Source organism: Haplochromis burtoni, unplaced genomic scaffold (genome assembly GCF_018398535.1).
Source record: "Haplochromis burtoni strain Fernald_Lab_line unplaced genomic scaffold, NCSU_Asbu1 Contig_188, whole genome shotgun sequence".
Taxonomy (NCBI): domain Eukaryota; kingdom Metazoa; phylum Chordata; class Actinopteri; order Cichliformes; family Cichlidae; genus Haplochromis; species Haplochromis burtoni.
Window position 1 is genome coordinate 574489 of NW_024582549.1, and position 19628 is coordinate 594116.

General features: G+C 40.1%; 2 protein-coding genes across 2 annotated transcripts in view; both read right to left on the bottom strand.

Annotated features, from left to right (window-relative positions):
* The window catches only part of mbtps1 (membrane-bound transcription factor peptidase, site 1), a 25025-nt gene extending 18560 nt beyond the window's left edge, over positions 1-6465 (bottom strand). Inside the window, exons 1-3 of the mRNA XM_005935010.3 lie at positions 6295-6465; positions 3027-3587; positions 568-831 (exon numbers count right to left, since the gene is read on the bottom strand). Of these exons, the coding sequence (XP_005935072.1) occupies positions 568-831; positions 3027-3255 (493 nt within the window). The 5' untranslated portion in view covers positions 3256-3587; positions 6295-6465. The remainder of the gene's footprint in view (positions 1-567; positions 832-3026; positions 3588-6294) is intronic.
* On the bottom strand, positions 6295-18685 carry pskh1 (protein serine kinase H1). Its single transcript, XM_005935011.2, has 4 exons — positions 18344-18685; positions 16961-17697; positions 15049-15966; positions 6295-12278 (listed from the first exon to the last, which is right to left on the bottom strand). The coding sequence occupies exons 2-4, from the start codon at positions 17027-17029 to the stop codon at positions 11961-11963; spliced, it is 1305 nt and encodes a 434-aa protein (XP_005935073.1). The 5' UTR covers positions 17030-17697; positions 18344-18685; the 3' UTR covers positions 6295-11960.
* Positions 18686-19628: the final 943 nt, after the last annotated feature.

Sequence of the window (19628 nt, forward strand, 5' to 3'; positions counted from 1 at the left end):
TATCGTTATCGCAAATTTTCAAATGTATATCGTGATAAATATTTTTGGTCATATCTGCTCTAGTTTCCTTGATATTTAAAACTGTAATCGGCACTAGTTGACCATTCTCAATAATAAGAAGTTGCACTACAAGGTCGCTCCACACTGAAGCGTCTGTTTATGCAGCCTGGGGGCACACTCAAGTCTTTCATCCAGTGCCAGGCTCAGGGCGTGCAGGCAAGCCCCACCACACTGACTCACCTACTGCCTCAAATGGTGAACAAACAGACTTTCTCTGTTCTTCCTCCCATCCCCCAACACCTCACACACACACACACACACACACACAACACACACACAACACACGTTTCTACACCCTGAAATTGGCCTGCACTTCAAATAAAGATATCAAATCCTGTTTAGCACCACTAAAACAGTGGAGGTAGAAAAGCATCCCATGACTGAACAAACAAAGACATTCTGTGAAATTCAGCAGCTAAACAGCTTTCTGTATCAGTACAGACGTGCCAACCTTAGAAACACTGTGATCCCTTTTCCCACACAGTAACACCATATTGGCAGACTTACAGGGAATGTATTTGAGCGTGCGGAATACTTTTCGCTGCGGCGTCACCCTCTTGATGTAAGGGTGGTCCTCCAAGGTCAGCAGGCTCCTGGGGGAAGCTTGCCGGATGTGGAGCAGTTCAAAGTCGCTCGGGAAGTCCGAAGCTGGGTTTTCTCTTGGAACAATGTGCCACTCCAGTGCACCATCCCCAGCACCTTGCAAGGCTCTGCTGATGTACAGGCTGCGAGCTTTGGCTGAGAAATACCCTGTAAATGCTACTATGTACTCTGTAGAGAGAGAAGACAATACTGTAAAGAACAGATAGAATACGAGATCCATAACTAGGAAGCGTACATTCAGGAGAGAGACATCTTTTTAGACCACCTATCCATGGAGCGGTGTGAAAACCAATACAAATACAACCTTTCCACTGTGACCAAACACTACATTAAGACATTAGTGGCAGAGCAAACATGTATCTTGTTAGTTAATATGAAAAATTTGGTCAGAAATGAACAGTTGATTAAGAAATACATTAAAAGCACTCTCTGCTTTCTAAGATGGTCTGACAAAAAATGGTTTTAAATTTCAATGTTTATGTGGACCACAATTTTAGAAGGACAAAGCCTGGATATCAAGTGTCACAAAATACAATATCTGGATTATGCAACTACACAGTTACTGATCCATTTGTGCTTTAAGAAAATTGAATGGATGAGGTTGCAACAAAGGAATGAAGGACATGAATGGATGCAATTCATGCTCATACATGCCACAAACTGACTTTTGAAATTATTGTGAAAAACGCGTGCGATAACTTCCTTGTTGTGTTTTCTCTACTCTATTATTAGTCTTATTACAAAAAACAAGGGATGGTCCACTATTGAATAAGAAATTGAATTGAAACGGTTAGATTTAAATGTTAGCAATGGCTGCAAAATAAAGTTGGAGTGTTTTCTCTAGCCAGCTTCCCGATGAACTCAAGTGAGTAATTAAAAGTAAGCATGAAAGCTCTGTCCGTATAGAAGATTACTTTACACTTCATTACTTTCCCCAAAAAAAACAGATGATATCACTTGCAATCCCAAATATGAAGCCACACTATCAGAAGTGGGTAGCTAGCTTGGCTTCACCAAAAGTAAAGAAATCAACCCAACAGTAAATCTACAGCACACCAATAAATTTGTCATAAGTAGTTTGATTAAACGGGACAAATACAGCATGTTAAAGACAGCAGATCTTTGTTTTACAGGAGTCACAGCTGTGCTTTGCTCCTTCTTTGCCAAATGAATAACGTCTTCTGAAGTCTTGTGTAGGGCTGTGCAATATGACAAAATCAAAACATCTATCGTTTCATTTAGCTATCGTTTGTCCATGCAAAATACAGTGTCTGGATGGCCACCATGCAAGCACAGAGAATACCAGCATGGCCAGTGAAGATGAACCAAGTAGCTCCAAACAAAAGGACCAGTCAAATCAAATCGAGGACCTAAAAGAGGGGCTACCTCTGTAGCATGGATATGGTTTGGTTATGAAAAGTCTGACATGGACCAGAAAACTATACTATGCAAATTATGCCGCAACCACGGACTTAAACACAACAAACCTCTTCTACCACCTACGCAAGAGTCAGGTGAAAGTGTATGAAGAGCGTTTACAGATGAAAGAAGATATGATGTGACTCCTGAAGGAGAGCCGTCAGCTGCTCAAAATAAACCTTAGACTCAAACGTTAGAACAGGCTTTTCCCCGCAGCACACCATGCAATAAATACTCGCAAAGAAAATGGCGGCCGTTACAGCTTATATCTAAAAATATATTGTTTCATGCATCGTTCAACACTCGTCTCCAGGTACACGGACGCCCAGCTTAAAACACTTCAAACAAGTCGAGTTGCCCGAAGTTCACTGAATTACAGAAAATGCACCATTTTGTGACACATATTGTTATCAGGATGAGATTTTGGTCATATCTCACAGCCCTAGTCTTGTGCTACGAAGACTTCAGGAGATATAAATCTTCTCTCTAATACTCAACAAGAAGGGTAAAAAGCCCCTTTCATTAATGAGTACAAACTATTCCACTTGACTCTACTGTGTAAGAGACAGTTCTGTGATTTTCCACATGTATCAAAGACTTCATCCAGCTAACAAGCACATCTTAAAACAGAGTTCTTCGCATCCATGACTGAGCCACATCATTTCACTGACATGTTGACATGCGTCTTCATTATGAAAAACACTGCACATTCACTTGTCTTATTTCTAGGAACAGCTGCAGAGACTAATAATAGCAATTTTTTTCACATCCCTTAAAGCAAAATGTATGAAAATAATGAAGAAACATGTCACTGAGTGCAATGGAGTGACTTAGAGATGTCATTTTAATAGGCTTTGGATACACCTACCATACTTGTTTTAAACACTGTATTCCCCATCTGATAAAATTACATTGAAACCACATCATCAAGAATAATTTCTTACCATGTTCCACCACTTTGGTGGAGAACTCCAGTTTGAGGGTTAACTGGGAACAGTTTGTGACAGACTGTGAGGAGAGGGCATCTATTTTGGGGGTGTGGTCTGAAGTAGATTCGGCTCCTCCCTCCCCATCCATCCCCACCACAGGCAGGAAGCCTGCAATCAGCCCCAAAAGCATGGACACCCATGCAGAAAGGAGGAGCATTTTGAGTTGTGAAGTAGTGTTAACCATTAGTTTGACTGAGCTCTTTGTAACTGTGGGAACAGCCAACCGGCTGGTTAAGAGTCAGCAGGTGTTGGAGCAGAGCATTTCAGGTCCACAGTTCCACAAATGAGTCCATAATGCAAGTGACCTGAGCAGCTAGATTAATTTCTTTCTGCGTTTTCTCTCCATGGTGGCGGTCCAGGGTGGCGGTTCAGCAGCACTGTCCGAGTAGGAACAAAGATGCCATGTTGATAACTGGGAGAAGTGGACAATTATCCAGAGCTGTGGATGTTTGGGAGGAGAGCTGGAGCAGTGAAACGGAAAGTGCTGCTGGATTTCTTCTACAATCTCTTGTTTTTCTGTGTAAGACAAGGAGGGAAAAAAACAAAAGCAGTAGGTCAGACAAAAGATTGTCACATTTAAATAAAATTACAACACAAAACAACTAGAAGGTACTCAGAACAACTTGAAAACTTCCCATTAGACCAGCAGTAATAATACCAGCTGCTGAGATTAATAGTGAATTGATTTTGTGGCCCTGCAGACATATGTAATCATATGCCTATTACTTTCACAGCTGTGGCTGTTTAACAATCTGCATTTGATGGCAGAAATCCAAGACTTAAAACTGTGCACATGAACACTGTCAACATACTAACAACAACACTAGAAACCTTAAAATTTAAGATTGTCACCTGATTATCTCATCTTAATTTACATGTGGTGATGTGTTAGTTATACATGGAAACACAGTCTTTAAACAGAAAAAAAGTTTAAAGCAGTGCAGCAATGTCTGCCAACAAATATGCAATGCAGATATGACAATAGCTACATGTGCTGAATCTATTCAGTTGCTCTTGATCTTTTTCTGTGTATAAATGTAAATATTCAATGCAAATCCTGCAAGTCCTGTGTTTTTTTAATCATTTATTTTTCTACTTCTACCATACCAGCGTTTAATAAAACGAACACATCGTGCAGTGTTCAGAGAAAGGAGTGTTTAACCTGCTGTGTGCAAAGGGGAAGGAAGGGAGGTGTTCTATGTAACTACAATGGGGGCATAAACGCTTGTTCATTATTTAGCCACTCGTGAAGAGTTTGAGGCAAATGTGCAGCTATGCAGAGAACAATATGTGGTGAGCCTGTCAGGGATGGTTCTATTGTCGGACTGTAATTAATATTAAATACTCCTATCACAAGAGAAAGACATGTTAAAACCTCCAAACCACATTTCTAAAAAATTGATGAAGCTGTCAGCTTGCATACCACAAGTTGGTTGGACTTTCTAAAAAAAAGAAAGTTGACAAAAGTAGATTTGCACGAGTGTGTAGTGTAAACAAGTGTGAATTATATTCACATTCATGGTGCACTTGTGGTGGCGATACCCAATTATCCTTACCTTTAAGTATCAAATCACTTAAGCATAACTTAAACCATCTGCTTCTCCTGGCGACACACACACTTCTCTATAAAGACCACTTATAAGCATTACTCTGTCTCACTGGTGAATGAACACAGCTCATAGACGGTCAATGCACTGCTGTAATTAGAATTCATATGAATGTTATTTTGACAAATAATCCACCTAAATACATCCACTGCTCCTCAGCAGCAGCTGCCACCCCAAATAGGAAAATGTTTCCCTAAAAAACTCAGAAAATGCTCAGGAATGATTTTAAAACAACAAATAAAGCTGTGATTATAGTGACATTAAAGATATATGGGAATTTGTTCACTGTGTGACAACATGCAAACTTGTACAAGAAGCCTGCAACTTTTTTTAAAGTTCACTTTAAGTACCATCTTGCTCATAATATCTATGAAGTTGGTCAATGATCAGAGTGCAGGGAGTGAACTGTTATACTAGGTCAAGCATACAATAAATATGGTTCTTTTTAACCTAGACATTCCTATGTGATCCCAGGAGGATGCAAAATTATAATTACAGTCAACCCAGATTTAGTTTCCTATAATTTATATTGTAAAAGAGATAAACACATCCCACTGTTATCTTTACTTTCATCATCTGTGTGCAGTTACACAAAACCATACAAGTACTTCTGATATGGTTGTACACATGTGTTGGGGATGTAAATAAAAGTCTGCGGCTGGTCTACTCTCACAGGAGGAGGGCCAGTCACTAGTTCCGGCTCAGGGCAGGAACTCTACATGTAGGAGACAACCTAACGTTGAACCTACCCTAAACGACTACTGGTTTAGATGCAGCGCTGTAAAAATAGTCCCACCACTGGTTAGGGCTGGGCTGTAAAAGCCAAGCTGGGACCACTTGTGTCAACATGACATCAAGCCACAAAAAATGGCATCGAGCCTCCAGGCACAGATTAGTAGGTAGAGCGCACCCCACCCCAATTAGTGCAAAGATAAGAAATACACAGCAGTGTTATAAGTTAGTGAAATTTAGTGTAAACCAGGCAAGATACTGAAAACAGTTGTGGGAGTTTTGGAGGTTACCTGCAGCAGTTGTTTGGATAGGAATGTAAATACCTTGAGATCCCAACGTTGAGGTAAAGATTCATTTTGCAATATGTAGAGATCATGAACTAACCAAACACGCTACAAAGCACACTACAAACACACAGTAGACAGTACACAATAGCTGCAGTGTCTGCGGGATTAAGCTATAATTTCTCGACCTTACGTTAAATAGCATTTTACTCTATTTTTTCTATCGCGACACTACATTTACATTAATACATTACTGTAATCCTACATTAATAAAACTTAAAACAAGCAATTTTGTTAACTAGGCCATAAACAAAGTAAAGCTGTATCCCACGACTGTATCATAATAAATACAGCAAGCATCAGCAGACATATACTGTAGGCGGAATATCTCCAAGAAGGACAATCATTTCACGGGCAGTAATTTACCGTAAAGGAACGGGTAAACATTCCGCTATCTGAAACTGTTTTCTGTAAACAAGAAAACATGCTAATAGATTTTTTCAGACCAAGCGGTCTATCACATGTAAATCGCTAGCTAGCTAGCTAGCTTGGTGTTATTATGCAGCGCCAGCTGGTAGCTTGTCTGATAAATATACTCACACAACACAGTTAAATCCCAGGCTTCACATTTATCTGGTGGTCCGTGTCGTTTGATGTCCTTGTGTTGATGTCTCGACGTCTACTCGCTTGCTGATTTTACGTCCCCTCGAACAAAAGCTAGCTGCAAACTCACTACAGCCGCAGACCACTGACGTCTGGCTTTCACGGGATGCCAGACTGTTATTCTTATCCTGCTTAACCTCCGGTCACATTTAGCCCTTTTATACATTTAAGATGGCTAAAACGCTGTACTGCCACATATTTTGCGTCGATATGGAACTCAAATAATTATACTGCCATCGAAAGTGCATTCTTTCCTGCATCCTGTATCATGATATGCGGCACTTTTTAATATCAAACCTGGCAACCCAAAGGGCCTCGCTTTAGTCCATTCTTCCCGGCCATGCTGCGTTTTTGCCAGCAGTGGGAGTTGTTCACCATCGAAAAACAACAGTAAATAGGGTAGATAATGTAGCAGCATGGTGCTGTATCAGTACATGCTCTAATACGCTTATTTCCCTCACCTTTCTGTGGATAAACTGCTGTATTTATTCTTAAGTTAGGATTTTATTTAGTTGGTTATGTTGATGCTTTGTGAGCACTCTTGAAAATATTTAGACATTTAAAATGTACTGTTTTCATTGTTTTTAATTGTATATATCAATTGCTGGATCTACTAAGGAGATGCTCTATCCCCATTGACAAGACTGGCTACCGACTACAGAATGAAGCAATCACCAGCCACCTCCTCTACACGGATGACATCAAGCTGTATGCCAGGAATGAATGAGGTATCAATTCACTGATTCACACCACCAGAATATCCGGGAATGAATGTCATTCAGACTGGAGAAGTAGGTGGATGGTAACAAAGAGGGGAAGACTGTCTGAACTGAGGGGATCGTGCTACCGGAGGCATCATTGCAGACATTGAGGATGGCTACAAGTACCTGGGAATCCCACGTGCAAATGGGAACCACGAAGAGCAACTAGATCAGGTACCCTGCTGGGATAATAAACTGGCCGAAGGAGGAGATGGAACCCACTGACTTTAACACAAGGAAGCTCCTGACCATGCACGGAGGGTTTCACTCCAAGTCCAGCACCCTGACACTATACGCTAAATGGAAGGAAGGATGCCTGGGACTAGTGAGTGTCAGTACCAAAGTCCAGGACGAGACATCTGGAAAATGCCCACAACTGACCGAGTGCTTAGTGAATACCTCAGGCAGCAGAAACCCAAGAAAGAGGAGCAAGAGAAGGAACCATCATGGAAGGACAGACCCCTGCATGGTATGTACCACCGGCAAATAGAGGAGGTAGTTGACATCCAGAAATCTGGCTGGACAAGCCTGGGCTGAAAGATAGCACTAATTATGGCAGCACAGGAACAAGCTCTAAACACAAGATAAACAGAGGCTGGGGTCTATCACACCAGGCAAGACCCCAGGTGCAGGCTGTGTAAAGATGCTCCTGAGACAATCCAGCACATAACAGAAGGGTGCAAGATGCTAGCAGGCAAGGCATACATGGAACACCATAACCAAGTGGCCGGCGTAGTATATAGAAAGATCTGTGCCGATTATGGCCTGGAAGTCCCAAGGTCAAAATGGGAGACACCCCCTAGGGTGGTCAAGAATGACCGAGCTAAAGATCCCGTGGGACTTACAGATACATACGGACAAAATGGTAATGGCTAACCAACCAGGCATAGTAGTGGTGGACATGCAGAGGAAGATTCCCATAGTCATAGACATAGCAATACCAAATGACAGCAACATCAGGAAGAAGGAACATTTGGAGCTGAAGAAGTACCAAGGGCTCAGAGAAGAGCTCAAGAAGATGTGGAGGGTGAAGGTAACAGTGGTCCCGGTGGTAATCTGAGCACTAAGTGCAGTGACCCCGAAGGTAGGTTCAGCAGATCCTGGGAACAACATCTGAGATCTCTGTCCAGAAGAGCGCAGTCCTAGGAACAGCAAAGATGTTGCACAGGATCCTCAAGCTCCCAGGCCTCTGGTAGAGGACCCAAGCTTGAAGGATAGACTACCCACCGTTTTTCCAATTTTCTCTAGTTAGTATTAGTACATTTCCACTGTGCTTTCCTGCTTGTGTTAAAAGTATTTTAGTACTTTAGTATTTAGCTTTGAGCAAGAATTTATTTGAGTGCAACAGTAACATTTGTTTCTTTAAATGGCACATGTCTAAAAGTGCTTTGCCTATTTCACTTGCAAGTAGTGTTACATTATTCATCTTGTTTGGCCGCCTAACAAAGGTACATCTTTGGGAAGCCCCTGGAAATAGTTGGATTTCTCAATATATTTGAACAAACAAACATTTGACCCATCTGCAAATATGGAAAGTGCAAAGAAGCAGCAAGTCAGGTTTCGGTGCTTTATTGGCACACACAACTCATGAGTTAAAGAAAAAAAAATTAAAAAGTTAATGGCAGAGGAATCAAAGTTTATCATTTATTTTGACACAATAACACAAGATGAACTGTTTTCATGTAACAGTGCTGAGTTGGCTACTTCATTTAGAAAGACAGCATTGGCATAAAATGAAACGTATATAAAAACATGAAAGGAAACATTTTTTACAAATGTGCTGAACATGACACACAACAGCCACTCAGTAATGACTAATTCAACTACAGAAATCCCTTTTGAGTCCAAATGCATAATCTGTAGCTATAATTCTTATTTTTTTTAATTTAACTGTTGATTCACTTTTGACCAAATGAACACACTCAATACTGTAGGTTGGAAAGAAAAATCATTCAAGAGGTCACTCAAAGCATTCTTTTAACACGGCTACAGCTGATATCTCAGCAAAGAACACAAATTCTTTAAAGCCTGCAGACTGTGCATTTGATATCAATACAACATTTTTGGGCGCACAGGGTGAAAATTAGAGTTTCGCTTTACAGTTTCTATTTAATTGAGATATAGATATCTATATATCTATATAGATATATATATATATATAAAAAATAAAAAATAAGCATTTTACCTGTACAGGAATACTAAGAAAAACAGCAGTAGGACAAAGGAAGAGACTAAAAATGATCAAAGACGACGGAAACAGTTGCATCAGAGAGATGACAAAGCCTCACGGAAGAAAAGTGAAAGCCAAAAGACAAAAAGCAAAGGAAAAACTGAGGTCAGCGGACATGGCTCGATCAGGTTTCCAGTACATATTAAAAAGTTCACAACAGCACACTTTTAAACTCTAGGAAAGATCACAGCAAAATCCTTAAAAAGCAAAGACGGAAAGACGGCAAAGTACCATTAAATTTCCTCTGGAAGGCTTCTGAAAAAACAAAAATAACAAAAAAACAAACAAACTAGAAAATCATGAATCTCAGTTCAGTACTGTACATTAAGTGCTTTGCCAGAAAGAAAAACAGCAAAAAGGACAAACAATTTCAATCTCATTTGTGAGACTTTTGGTTGTAATACTTCTGGGATTCTTTTTCCCTATCAACTTGGGAATAGTCATCACTTTAACCATCTTCATCAACAAAGTTTAAAAAAAAAAAAAATCACTTTTTCATTTAAAGGTATTGATATTTCATCAGCATAGCTCTGATTTGTGCACTGGTCACAATACTTCATTGCGCAATGATGCTAAATATTCATAAGTTTAGTGGAAATGGTTTAGACCGTAAACATCAGAAAAAACTAACAACTACAGTTTCTTTGCAGCTCCTATTGCAGATCTGATCAACTAGAGTTCTTGTAGCGAGCTGTTTGAATGTTTTATAACTTAAGTTGAAAATGTCTCTGTATAAAAAAAGCCTTGTGCATTAAACTGTATAGCTGCATGGCTGCACTCTTTATCTCCTTCATTTTAGAGTGTTTACATCCACTGAAAGCTAAATACATTACGAAAAACCAAAACACAATCTCTTTAATCTCCACAAACTCCATGACTATATGTGGGTTTTTCAAATGACTTTCTCCAAGCCAATTAGAGCAAGCCCAACATTAGATATCAGTTGCTTAGCATCAGTTGTCTGTTTATCTTCATCATTTTCCTTCCATATTTTTCTAAAGCATACTCTGTAATATGTCTCCCGTTCTGAGTAACATTTTGGGACAAAGTTGGTGGGACTTTAAGACAAGGCTGCATCAAAACTTAAATGTAGTGGAATAAATGTATGAAGTTTGTAAATAGAGTGCTTCTTAAGATTTAGGAAACAAACTACACACTTACTAAACTGACTTACACCTTTAAAAGTGTTACAGTTACAACATATATAATACCAACAATAGAAATTAAGTTTTTGGAGAAAATGATTTCCTGATATCTGATTTCCTACTTGTTTTATTTAAATATGCTTATTAGAGTTTCAGAATTAGCATTTACTCAGTTTTGAAAGAACAGGCAAGCTCCAAAAACGCTAACCTATCTAAAGTTACTTGGTCACTCTACTGTTATCATAACAATTTGCAATGTGTGGCACTTTTGTGGAATCTAATTTAAATTTACCATGCTTCCAAGAATATTTTTTAAATTATTTTGCCATAGCTTTGTTAAGCTCTTTCACAGCAGGACAATGCCATTTCTGTCACTTGGCTAGCTCAATAAGCTAATGGTAGAGTGTCATAACACCTGGAAATTACTCGGTGAAAATAATCAATTCATAATAAATCTTACACAATTATTTTAAAGCTAGGCTACATTTCTAAAAGACAGTATGAAAAGCTCATGGAAACCCAAAGCAGCCTATGTATCTGTGACTAAGATTCATGTGCCGGTGATCAAGAAAACTCAATGGCCATTTTCCATTATTAAGACAAATCCCTGCTGTACAACAAGGAAAGGCTCATCGCTGGTACTTTACGAGCAGTGTCAAATCAAAATGACACAGGCTGCGTTAGGCAATAATCTATTATTGCCTAACACAACTAAGATTTAACAGCGACGCAAAGAAAAAAAAGAAAAAAAAAAAAGAAAAAAGAAGGGGCTTCACAATCTTTTGATAGTTTTAGGATCTTAACAATAATGGCAAGAGTAACTAAGCTTTGGACTGACTAAATCATTTTGGCCTAAAACGGTGTGATTATGTTGCAGCTCGATATGATTAACCACATCTCAAATCAAAGTCTATACAATTAGCACAATAATAAATTCACAGCAATCAGAAATGAGTGAGAGGAATGCGTTTCCCTCCTCTTCTGAAGAATCTCTTTCCTCTTAGTAATGTCAGTATCCAGAACTCTGTTCAACAGATCCTTGTGGAAGGTCATTATCCAGTGACCATTTGAATGGAGACTAATAATCATGTCAACAATAATAAATAAATATGTAGCGACACAGGGAACGGGAGAACACAAGGAAAGTGAAAGGCACCATCCTGCTAAAAGTAAATGTGAAAGAGTTGGATGGAGCAGTTGCAACACACTGCCATAGACGTTGAATGATTTTGTCATCTTTCTGACTTGTTCTACAGTCTCAGTTACTTTTCAGCTTTGTCATTTTAGAGTCATGGATTTAGTCAAGTCATTATCCTTGTTTTAAGGCAGAAATGTGGGACTTCAAGACACTTTTGCCCCCCAAACACTGGCAGCAACTCAAAGCTTCAGTCATTGCTGTGTTGTTTAAAGAAAAAAAAAAAAAGAAGAAAGAAGGTCCGCTACAGTTGCTGGCTGTTGGGCCTTGCTTCAGCCATCGTACTGCTGCTGATAGCGCCGGTTCAGCTCTCGCAGCTCCTTCTCTCTCACCCGCCGAGCCTTGTTGGATTTGGTTGAGCGGCTGGAGCGCGTGGACTGGGATGACTTGGTGCTGTGGCAGCGTGAGGACGCACGCTTCAGGAGGTTGTGAGATATGCAACGCTGCAGGTTCTTCATGGACGACGAGGCTGCCATGCTGACGATCCAGGGGTGCTTGAGGGCCTGACCGGCGGTAAGTCGCTCACTGGGATCCACTGTCAGAACACGCTCTACAAAGTCTTTGGCAAGGTTGGACACACTGGGCCATGGCTGCAGAGGGAAGACAGGCAAGAGAGAAAGACTGAAATAAAACCAACTGGTTGAATTTTACCAAATTTCTTTATATACTTTATAGAAGAGGTTGATTGTATATTAGGTACAACTAGCTGAAACTAATGATAAGAGTAGAAGCAGACTGAAGCAAAAACATTTCACTTTCCATGCATCTCCTTAACATAACAGTATATACAGAAGGCTTGTAAAAGCTTTGCACATCTGATAAAACCAACAAATTTTCTCTGAAATACAAATCGGTGGTTGTCCAACAGAAAAAGCTTACTGATGTGCAAAATATTTATGCCAAGAATATATGGAGAACACTTTCATTGGAAGCCACTTTCGGTCCCCCAACAAAAGTTGCAAAGCAAAAAATTTGTGTTCAAAGAGCATGAAATGAGTAGCTATAGCATTAATCTTGAGAAATGTTGGCAGGGTTTTTCCCAGTGGACACAAGATGGCAGCAGAAACACAAAGCAGCAATGAGCAGTACTAGTAAAGCATCTACAATAAGTTAATTAAGTTATTTTATTAAGCAAATTAAAATTGCCCAGTGCATACATTTTGAGTGGCTGTTCTCAAGATGTTAAAAGTTAAAGCCTTTTACTCTCGGTAAAAGCCTTTTTTAACGTTAACTCTGACATGGACTCTTTTTACTGTAAGTTCCTGGTGATGAGTTAAACTCTATTTCTACTTAGACAGGAATTGGGAACATCCATCCTGCATGCCTCTTCTCACACACACACTTTACATAATGTCCTGCTTGGCAACTAGCTGTGTTTTCAGTCTCCCAGCAGACAACTACCCCACTTCAAATCCCACAGCAGGTAAATCACCAGTGCTGGCTAAAAATACATGACATATATACATATAACCCACCTCAATACAATTCTCCCCCACCCTATAACAATGACTGGGCTGTGTTATATCCTGGAATGGAGCTGTAAATGTGAATATTATTTATCACAGCTGTAAAGACCAACGTCCCCAAGGGAAGCACATTCAAGCCTGCTCTACCACAGCAATCAGGACAAGCTTTTCTTCAAGAACAGCTTTGGGATTTCTCAAAAACATTGACGTGACCACACGTACAGAAGGTCTCTGACTACTTTCCATTACTGGCATTACTGGCAAACCCTGACGAATTCACATAGGTGAGGCTCATTAGTCTGATTTGGTATCTTGCAAAAGTACTGCCCATTTGGTATAGCTTTCTATTTATTTAATTATTTATTTATTTTCCACCTTCGTTGTATATTGGTTTCTCTTCTTCTTACTTTAGCACCTTTGTGGTTCAGCTACCCAATTTCGCTGTGCAAGAAACTGCACAATGACAATAAAAAGCTCTAAGTCTCTAAGTCTTTAGCTCTTTTGAGGGCAATGCTCTGCACTCATATGGAAGCAGTTCAAACCTTGTGAATGGTTTGACCACTAGTAGACATTCACAGGCTACTAAAGGATGGGTTACGATCATTAGCCGACAAATGTTCCTGCAAATTGTAGTGCAGTAATGCACCACAAAACACTGCAAGCTAGCAAACACGGATCGGCATTAGATTCAACTTAAAGTCTTTTGAAAACTGAAACTGTTCAACAATATGCTTTAAAACATGCACACAATATTTTATGGTGAACAAACATTGAATGAAAACACCTTTATGAAGAAGAAAACTAAAACAGCAAAATGAATATTTTTACAATGAAAAAAATTGTAAAAAGGCTGAAATGACGTGTGAAATGTGATTTACTTTCATAGCACTAAGATTTGCCTACAGCAGGCAGCTGTTTTTATGAGAAAAAAAAAATCTTATAAGCCCACCATGCACTCCTTAACTGGCCATGGACAGCAACTAGCTAATGAGCACAGACGCTATAACCTCAGCTACATCTTTGAGTTAATGGTAGATCAATGAAAAATGTTGCTCTGTATCTTTTGGACGTATAGAGACAGCTGTTTGGAAATTTTATAAACACTGTTTATAATTTGTCCCAGAAATGTCCCGAGAAAGTAGTTTCTGCTGTTTGTTGTTTTTGCCAAAGAAATGTTGTGAATGTCCAGAGATATTCTTCTCGTTACTCTCGAGGTCTTCTGAACTGTTTATAAAGTACAAACTTATCCTCAAAATGTGTAAAGGTCGGTTCTAGTGAAAAGCTCTATTTACTTATTTCAAGGAAAACTCTGTATGCAGCACAGCTGGTTCAGCCAGAGTCTGTGCTGAAGCAAAATACTGGCTCCTTGGAAGTGTTTTCAATTATTAAACATCCCTGATCTGGCCTTATCTTAGCTGTCAGATATTTGAGAAGTTAAAAATCTGGCCAAATCCCCAGAAAACTCAGATGATTCAACTGCTTCTCATTAAATATTACAAAACTACTCAGCGATTATTCACGCTGGAGTGGTTGTATGTGGGGCAAACATTAACCACGGGCCCCTTTGGTAACATTAACATCCCACACTGTGAAACAAAGGAATGGACTACTCAGCATTCTTCTGAATTGATTTAGAAAAGACAAATTACTGAGAGTGCTCCAGTGTACAAGGTACCAGTTTACGTGAAATGACACAAAAAGTGGAGAATTGTGAAGGATTTGAAGTCCAAAAAAAGACACAGTGTATGTATCTGGGTTACAACCGTTTCACCTCACAAGCTTAACTTCCTGGAAATCTGTTGACAAAGCCCCCTGCAGTCTGAGGAATGCATTCCTAATACGACCGAAGTGTGCTGGTGTAAGGGAAAAGTGAGCAACAGATTTAACTCCTCACCTCTCCAGAAAAGCTGTATTTCCCTTTGAGGATCTGGCGGTAGAGCCTCATGCGATTGTCGTCCTCGAAGGGCATGGTTCCACTCATCAGGATGTAGGAAATCACCCCAAGCGCCCACATGTCCACAGCGTTTGTGTACGGCTTCCTCACTAGGATTTCAGGCGCTATGTACTCCGGTGTGCCGCAGGTGGTCTTCATCAAACACTCGCCTCCCTTTTTCCTGCTACTGGCCAAACCAAAATCAGTGATGATGATCTTGGAATCAGGTCCCGGGTGGTAGTAAAGCAGGTTCTCAGGCTTCAAGTCTCGGTGAGTGATCCCCAAAGTGTGGAGATACTTGACGCCATCCAGCACCATCTGCAACACCCGTGTGGCGTCCCGCTCTGTGAAGGAGCCGCGTGCGATGATCCGATCGAAAAGTTCTCCTCCAGTGGCCAGCTCCATGACCATGTAGACACGCTCAGCTGTCTCGAAGACCTCCATGAGTTGGATTATATTAGTATGACGAACACGACGCAGAACACACAGCTCTGACTCGCACACCTCCCTCCCCTCACGGTACCGGGTCTCGATCATTTTGATTGCGTATGGCTGTCGGGTGCTCTTGTGCTCCACGCGGACCACACGGCTAAAGCTTCCCCGGCCTATCAAAGCTTTGATCTCGTACTTGGCTGTAACCCGGGGATCAAACTTAGCTCTGTATTTCGCCACTTTCCTTCGCTGAGGATCCGGCAATTCGGACAGGTCCTTAGGGAGGTGAGCTGAAGCGGTGGGAGTGGCAGTGTGAGACTGGGCTTGATGTGGGGAGGTGATCTCTGCTTTGTCACCTGCTCCGCCACCAGCCACACCCATCTTGCTTCCAGAGCCATCCCCTCGTATGAAGTGCTTATAGATATCTGTCTGAGGTTGAGGATCAACCTGAAAAATACACAGCACAGTTCATCAAAATACACAGAAGATCAATGAAAGAAAGAAATCAACTAAAAAAAATACCATACTAAATTATACTTATATTCTTTGTCTATACAATGTCTACAGTTACAGATTAGATGTGTTCAAAGCAGCCAGTCTCCACACTGCAGCTTTGTGTAGTAAGTAGGAGCAATAGATATTTTACAGCATTTCTGAATAAATCAATATTTTTTTTCAGTTGGTAAATAAAAAGACCAATAAAATGTTTTGTTGCACCCACTAATCAGTCTCAAAACCAAATATGTTCAGTGTAAAGTAACAAAAGAACTGCGGCTGAGGTGATAGATCAGGTTGTCTGCCAATCAGAAGGTTGTTGCATTGATCCCTGACTCTCTCTTGTCCACATGAGAGAGGCATCCTCGAGCAAGATACTTAACCCCGAGTTTTCCTGATGCATCCACAGTGTGCCACAGACAAAAGTTATGTATGAATGAGACCCAATTGTAAATTTTGAGTAGAGAGGGACTAAATCCATTTACCCATTAGCCACATTCAAAAAGATTAGATATATAAATTTTTTAGTTTTACTTTTAAAAACACAAATTAATATTAAGTCAAAAGACTACCAGATTAGTTTTCTAACAGATTCCCCTCAAATACTTAGGACTAAAAAAATATTATATGAAGAGACATTGTTTAATCATAGTTGTGTTGTAATCTAGATCTTTTAAAAGCAAAATTTCATGTTGAAATAAATGTACCTATGAAAGCACTTTGACTTTGTATTGTTTTCCCTCCTGTGGACGATGATGAAATATTCACATCATTCAAAAGCCGCATATGTTATTTTCCTTTTTAACCAAACAAATTGCCTCCAAAGTGACTTTAAGCCATTTCGGACAGCTCCACCATGTCACTGTATCTGGACAGTGAAGCTGTTGATATGCATGATTACATATGCCATAACCATACCGTTAACAGTTACAGCATCTTTACTGACCTTTTTGACCAGGTCCAACTTAACATCCTCTGGAGGCTCAGGGAGGACCTTACTGTTCCGGCACCCCATCACATCACCTTGGGCCACTGCCCAGTCAGCCACACAGGCCACCAGGAGCCCTGCCTCATCACCGCCACAGCCGATTTAACAGCAACATCCAGGCTGCACCCAGACTCAGCTTGAGGGTTCATGAATAAAGCGGATTACATCCACTCAAGTACCAGTGAGCTGGTATCAGCAGTTACAGTACATGAATGCGATTGAGTCTGGTTTAACAACTCCCAAGTGCTCATGAATACATCTTGAATGGGCCTGCAGCTTACGCAAATCTCTGGTACTAGTTGTCTTCAGTGTGCTTCGGTAGGCCTGTAGCAGGGCCACACAGTCAGATGTTATCAAGGATGCATCTCAGATAGGATAATGTACAGAGAAAATGGAATGGATACAGCCGGTGTGGATGCTCACGGCAAAAAAAAAAAAGAAGAAAAAAGTTTGATCCGAAAGGGAGCCGTTAGCCTGAGCGTTATCCAGCTTCTCTAAAGCAGGCTTAACCGGAGCTGCCTTTAGGGGGAAAATACAAAGTTGTCCTCAGGACTCATTCAAAGCTTCCAGGGAAAATAAGACCACCATCAACTACGCTATGATCCATTGGGAAAAGCTGCAATGTCAGCAGCGGTCTAGCCACACATGAAGCAGCTCCCCTGGAGAATCACAAGCTGAAGAACAGTGAAGGGAGGCTGTGAAATGCAAAGAAAAAATTAAGCACAAAATAAAATATGAATACAAGTTTGTGTGTATATCAAATGCAGATATGACAGCAGGCATCTTTTAACATACATGCTTTTTGGTCACTCATTTTAACACTATTAAAATTAAGTATACTTTTATATGGAAGTTGTGTGATGAGGCCATACTGTCAGACTCCCAGCAGAAATATATGATCAAAGCTATTAATACATGTTTTGGAATGACTAAGACGACATGTGACAGGCTTTGCCATTATGAAAAGAGAGCACCAACACAGATGGTCACATATCTGAGCTGGAAGGCTGGTCGATATACTTTATTTTTATTTTTTGTTTGTACAAAATGTTTAGCAACCTACCACAAAACAAGAATTAAGGAGTACGTTACAGGCTGAAACTAATAAAACTGAAAATGGGTACATTTACTTAAGAAACCTAAAGCAAAACTACACTTAACTTCGAGATTTTTCTTTTTTTTAAGTGAAGGCCTTTTTCGTGTTTATTTTTTTATGATAAAACCCACTTTACCTGATTTTCCCCAACCTGTAGTAACATTAGGGTAGTCTCTAAAAGTTTTCACTAAGAACCCAGACATTAAAAGCGTAAGAGTGACTCTGAATCTCACCTCTCGACTTACCCGAGATAGCGAAGTGTCTAAGTACGCTAACTAGCCTGCTAGCAGCAAGGCAGGACTCCCAACTTTTGCCAAATCCAGCCTCCTCACCCCACTCTCACTCAGCTGGGCTCTCCATTTTCACCTCGTAGTTTCCCAACTTTACTCCCGAGGACAAACAACTCAAATCCATCACGGCCTTTCTTGGCGACACTTTGTCACTTTTAGAGTTTGCTAATTTGTTTTCATGGTGTTACAAAATGTTAAAGAAGTGTACAAGAACACTCAAAGTCATCCCGTCGGTTGCTTTTCTGGACGGTGTTTTTCAACCAGGACCACCTTCCCACACCCACAGAGAAGCGTCAAGAGGCGCCGGCGTTCCGGCCTAGACTTTCAAAATAAAGCAGATTATAGTTAAATAAAAGACTAGTATCCAGCCATCCACTCATTATTCATTTTTATAAATATGCAGCTCTACACATATAAATCTGGAAATATACTGTCTTCATGTCTGCACTGTGTTCTTCTTATTGTCCGTCTATTCTGTTAAGTGCATTGAGAGCAAAGAAAACAATTCCTTGTGTAGAAAGTGTAAGGTGATTCTAATTTCTGCATTAAAATATAGATACTTTTAAAATCTAGTATCTGCGGATACCAAGTACCCATACAAAATGAGTGTAAAATTAGAAAACTATACTATAGATAACTATATTCCTTACGTTGAGGTAAATGTTGAAAATACGTCTTTTTATATATATATATATATATATATATATATATATATATAAAGGAACATCAAGCTCGACTTTCAAATTGCTTTCCTAACTTTGTAAATATGGTAAATGGCCTGTATTTATATAGCGCTTTACTAGTCCCTAAGGACCCCAAAGCGCTTTACATATCCAGTCATCCACCCATTCACACACACATTCACACACTACAACCAGGAATTAAAATTTAGTAGATCTGTGTTTAAAAATTCAAACACAAAGATGAATGAAATGTAAAAGTCAGCTCATACATTTGCACTATAGTCTCATTTCAGCGCAGTGTAAAAGTCTTTGCTGTGCTTTGCTGACTTTTATGGTGATGCTGATTTGCCCTTGTTCCTCCTCAGACACAGAGTGGAACAGATAAGACAAGAGGAGTGAAATAATAAAGAGTTTACAGCATCCCCTCAGTTTGCCATAGGACTAAAAAGACCTTTGGCAGCTACCTTTCTCCATGCTACAGTGCTGGTGGCATGGTTCAGCAAACACGCAAAATTGAATAGATTGCCCCCTTAGATTGGCTTGTTGCCACTGATTGT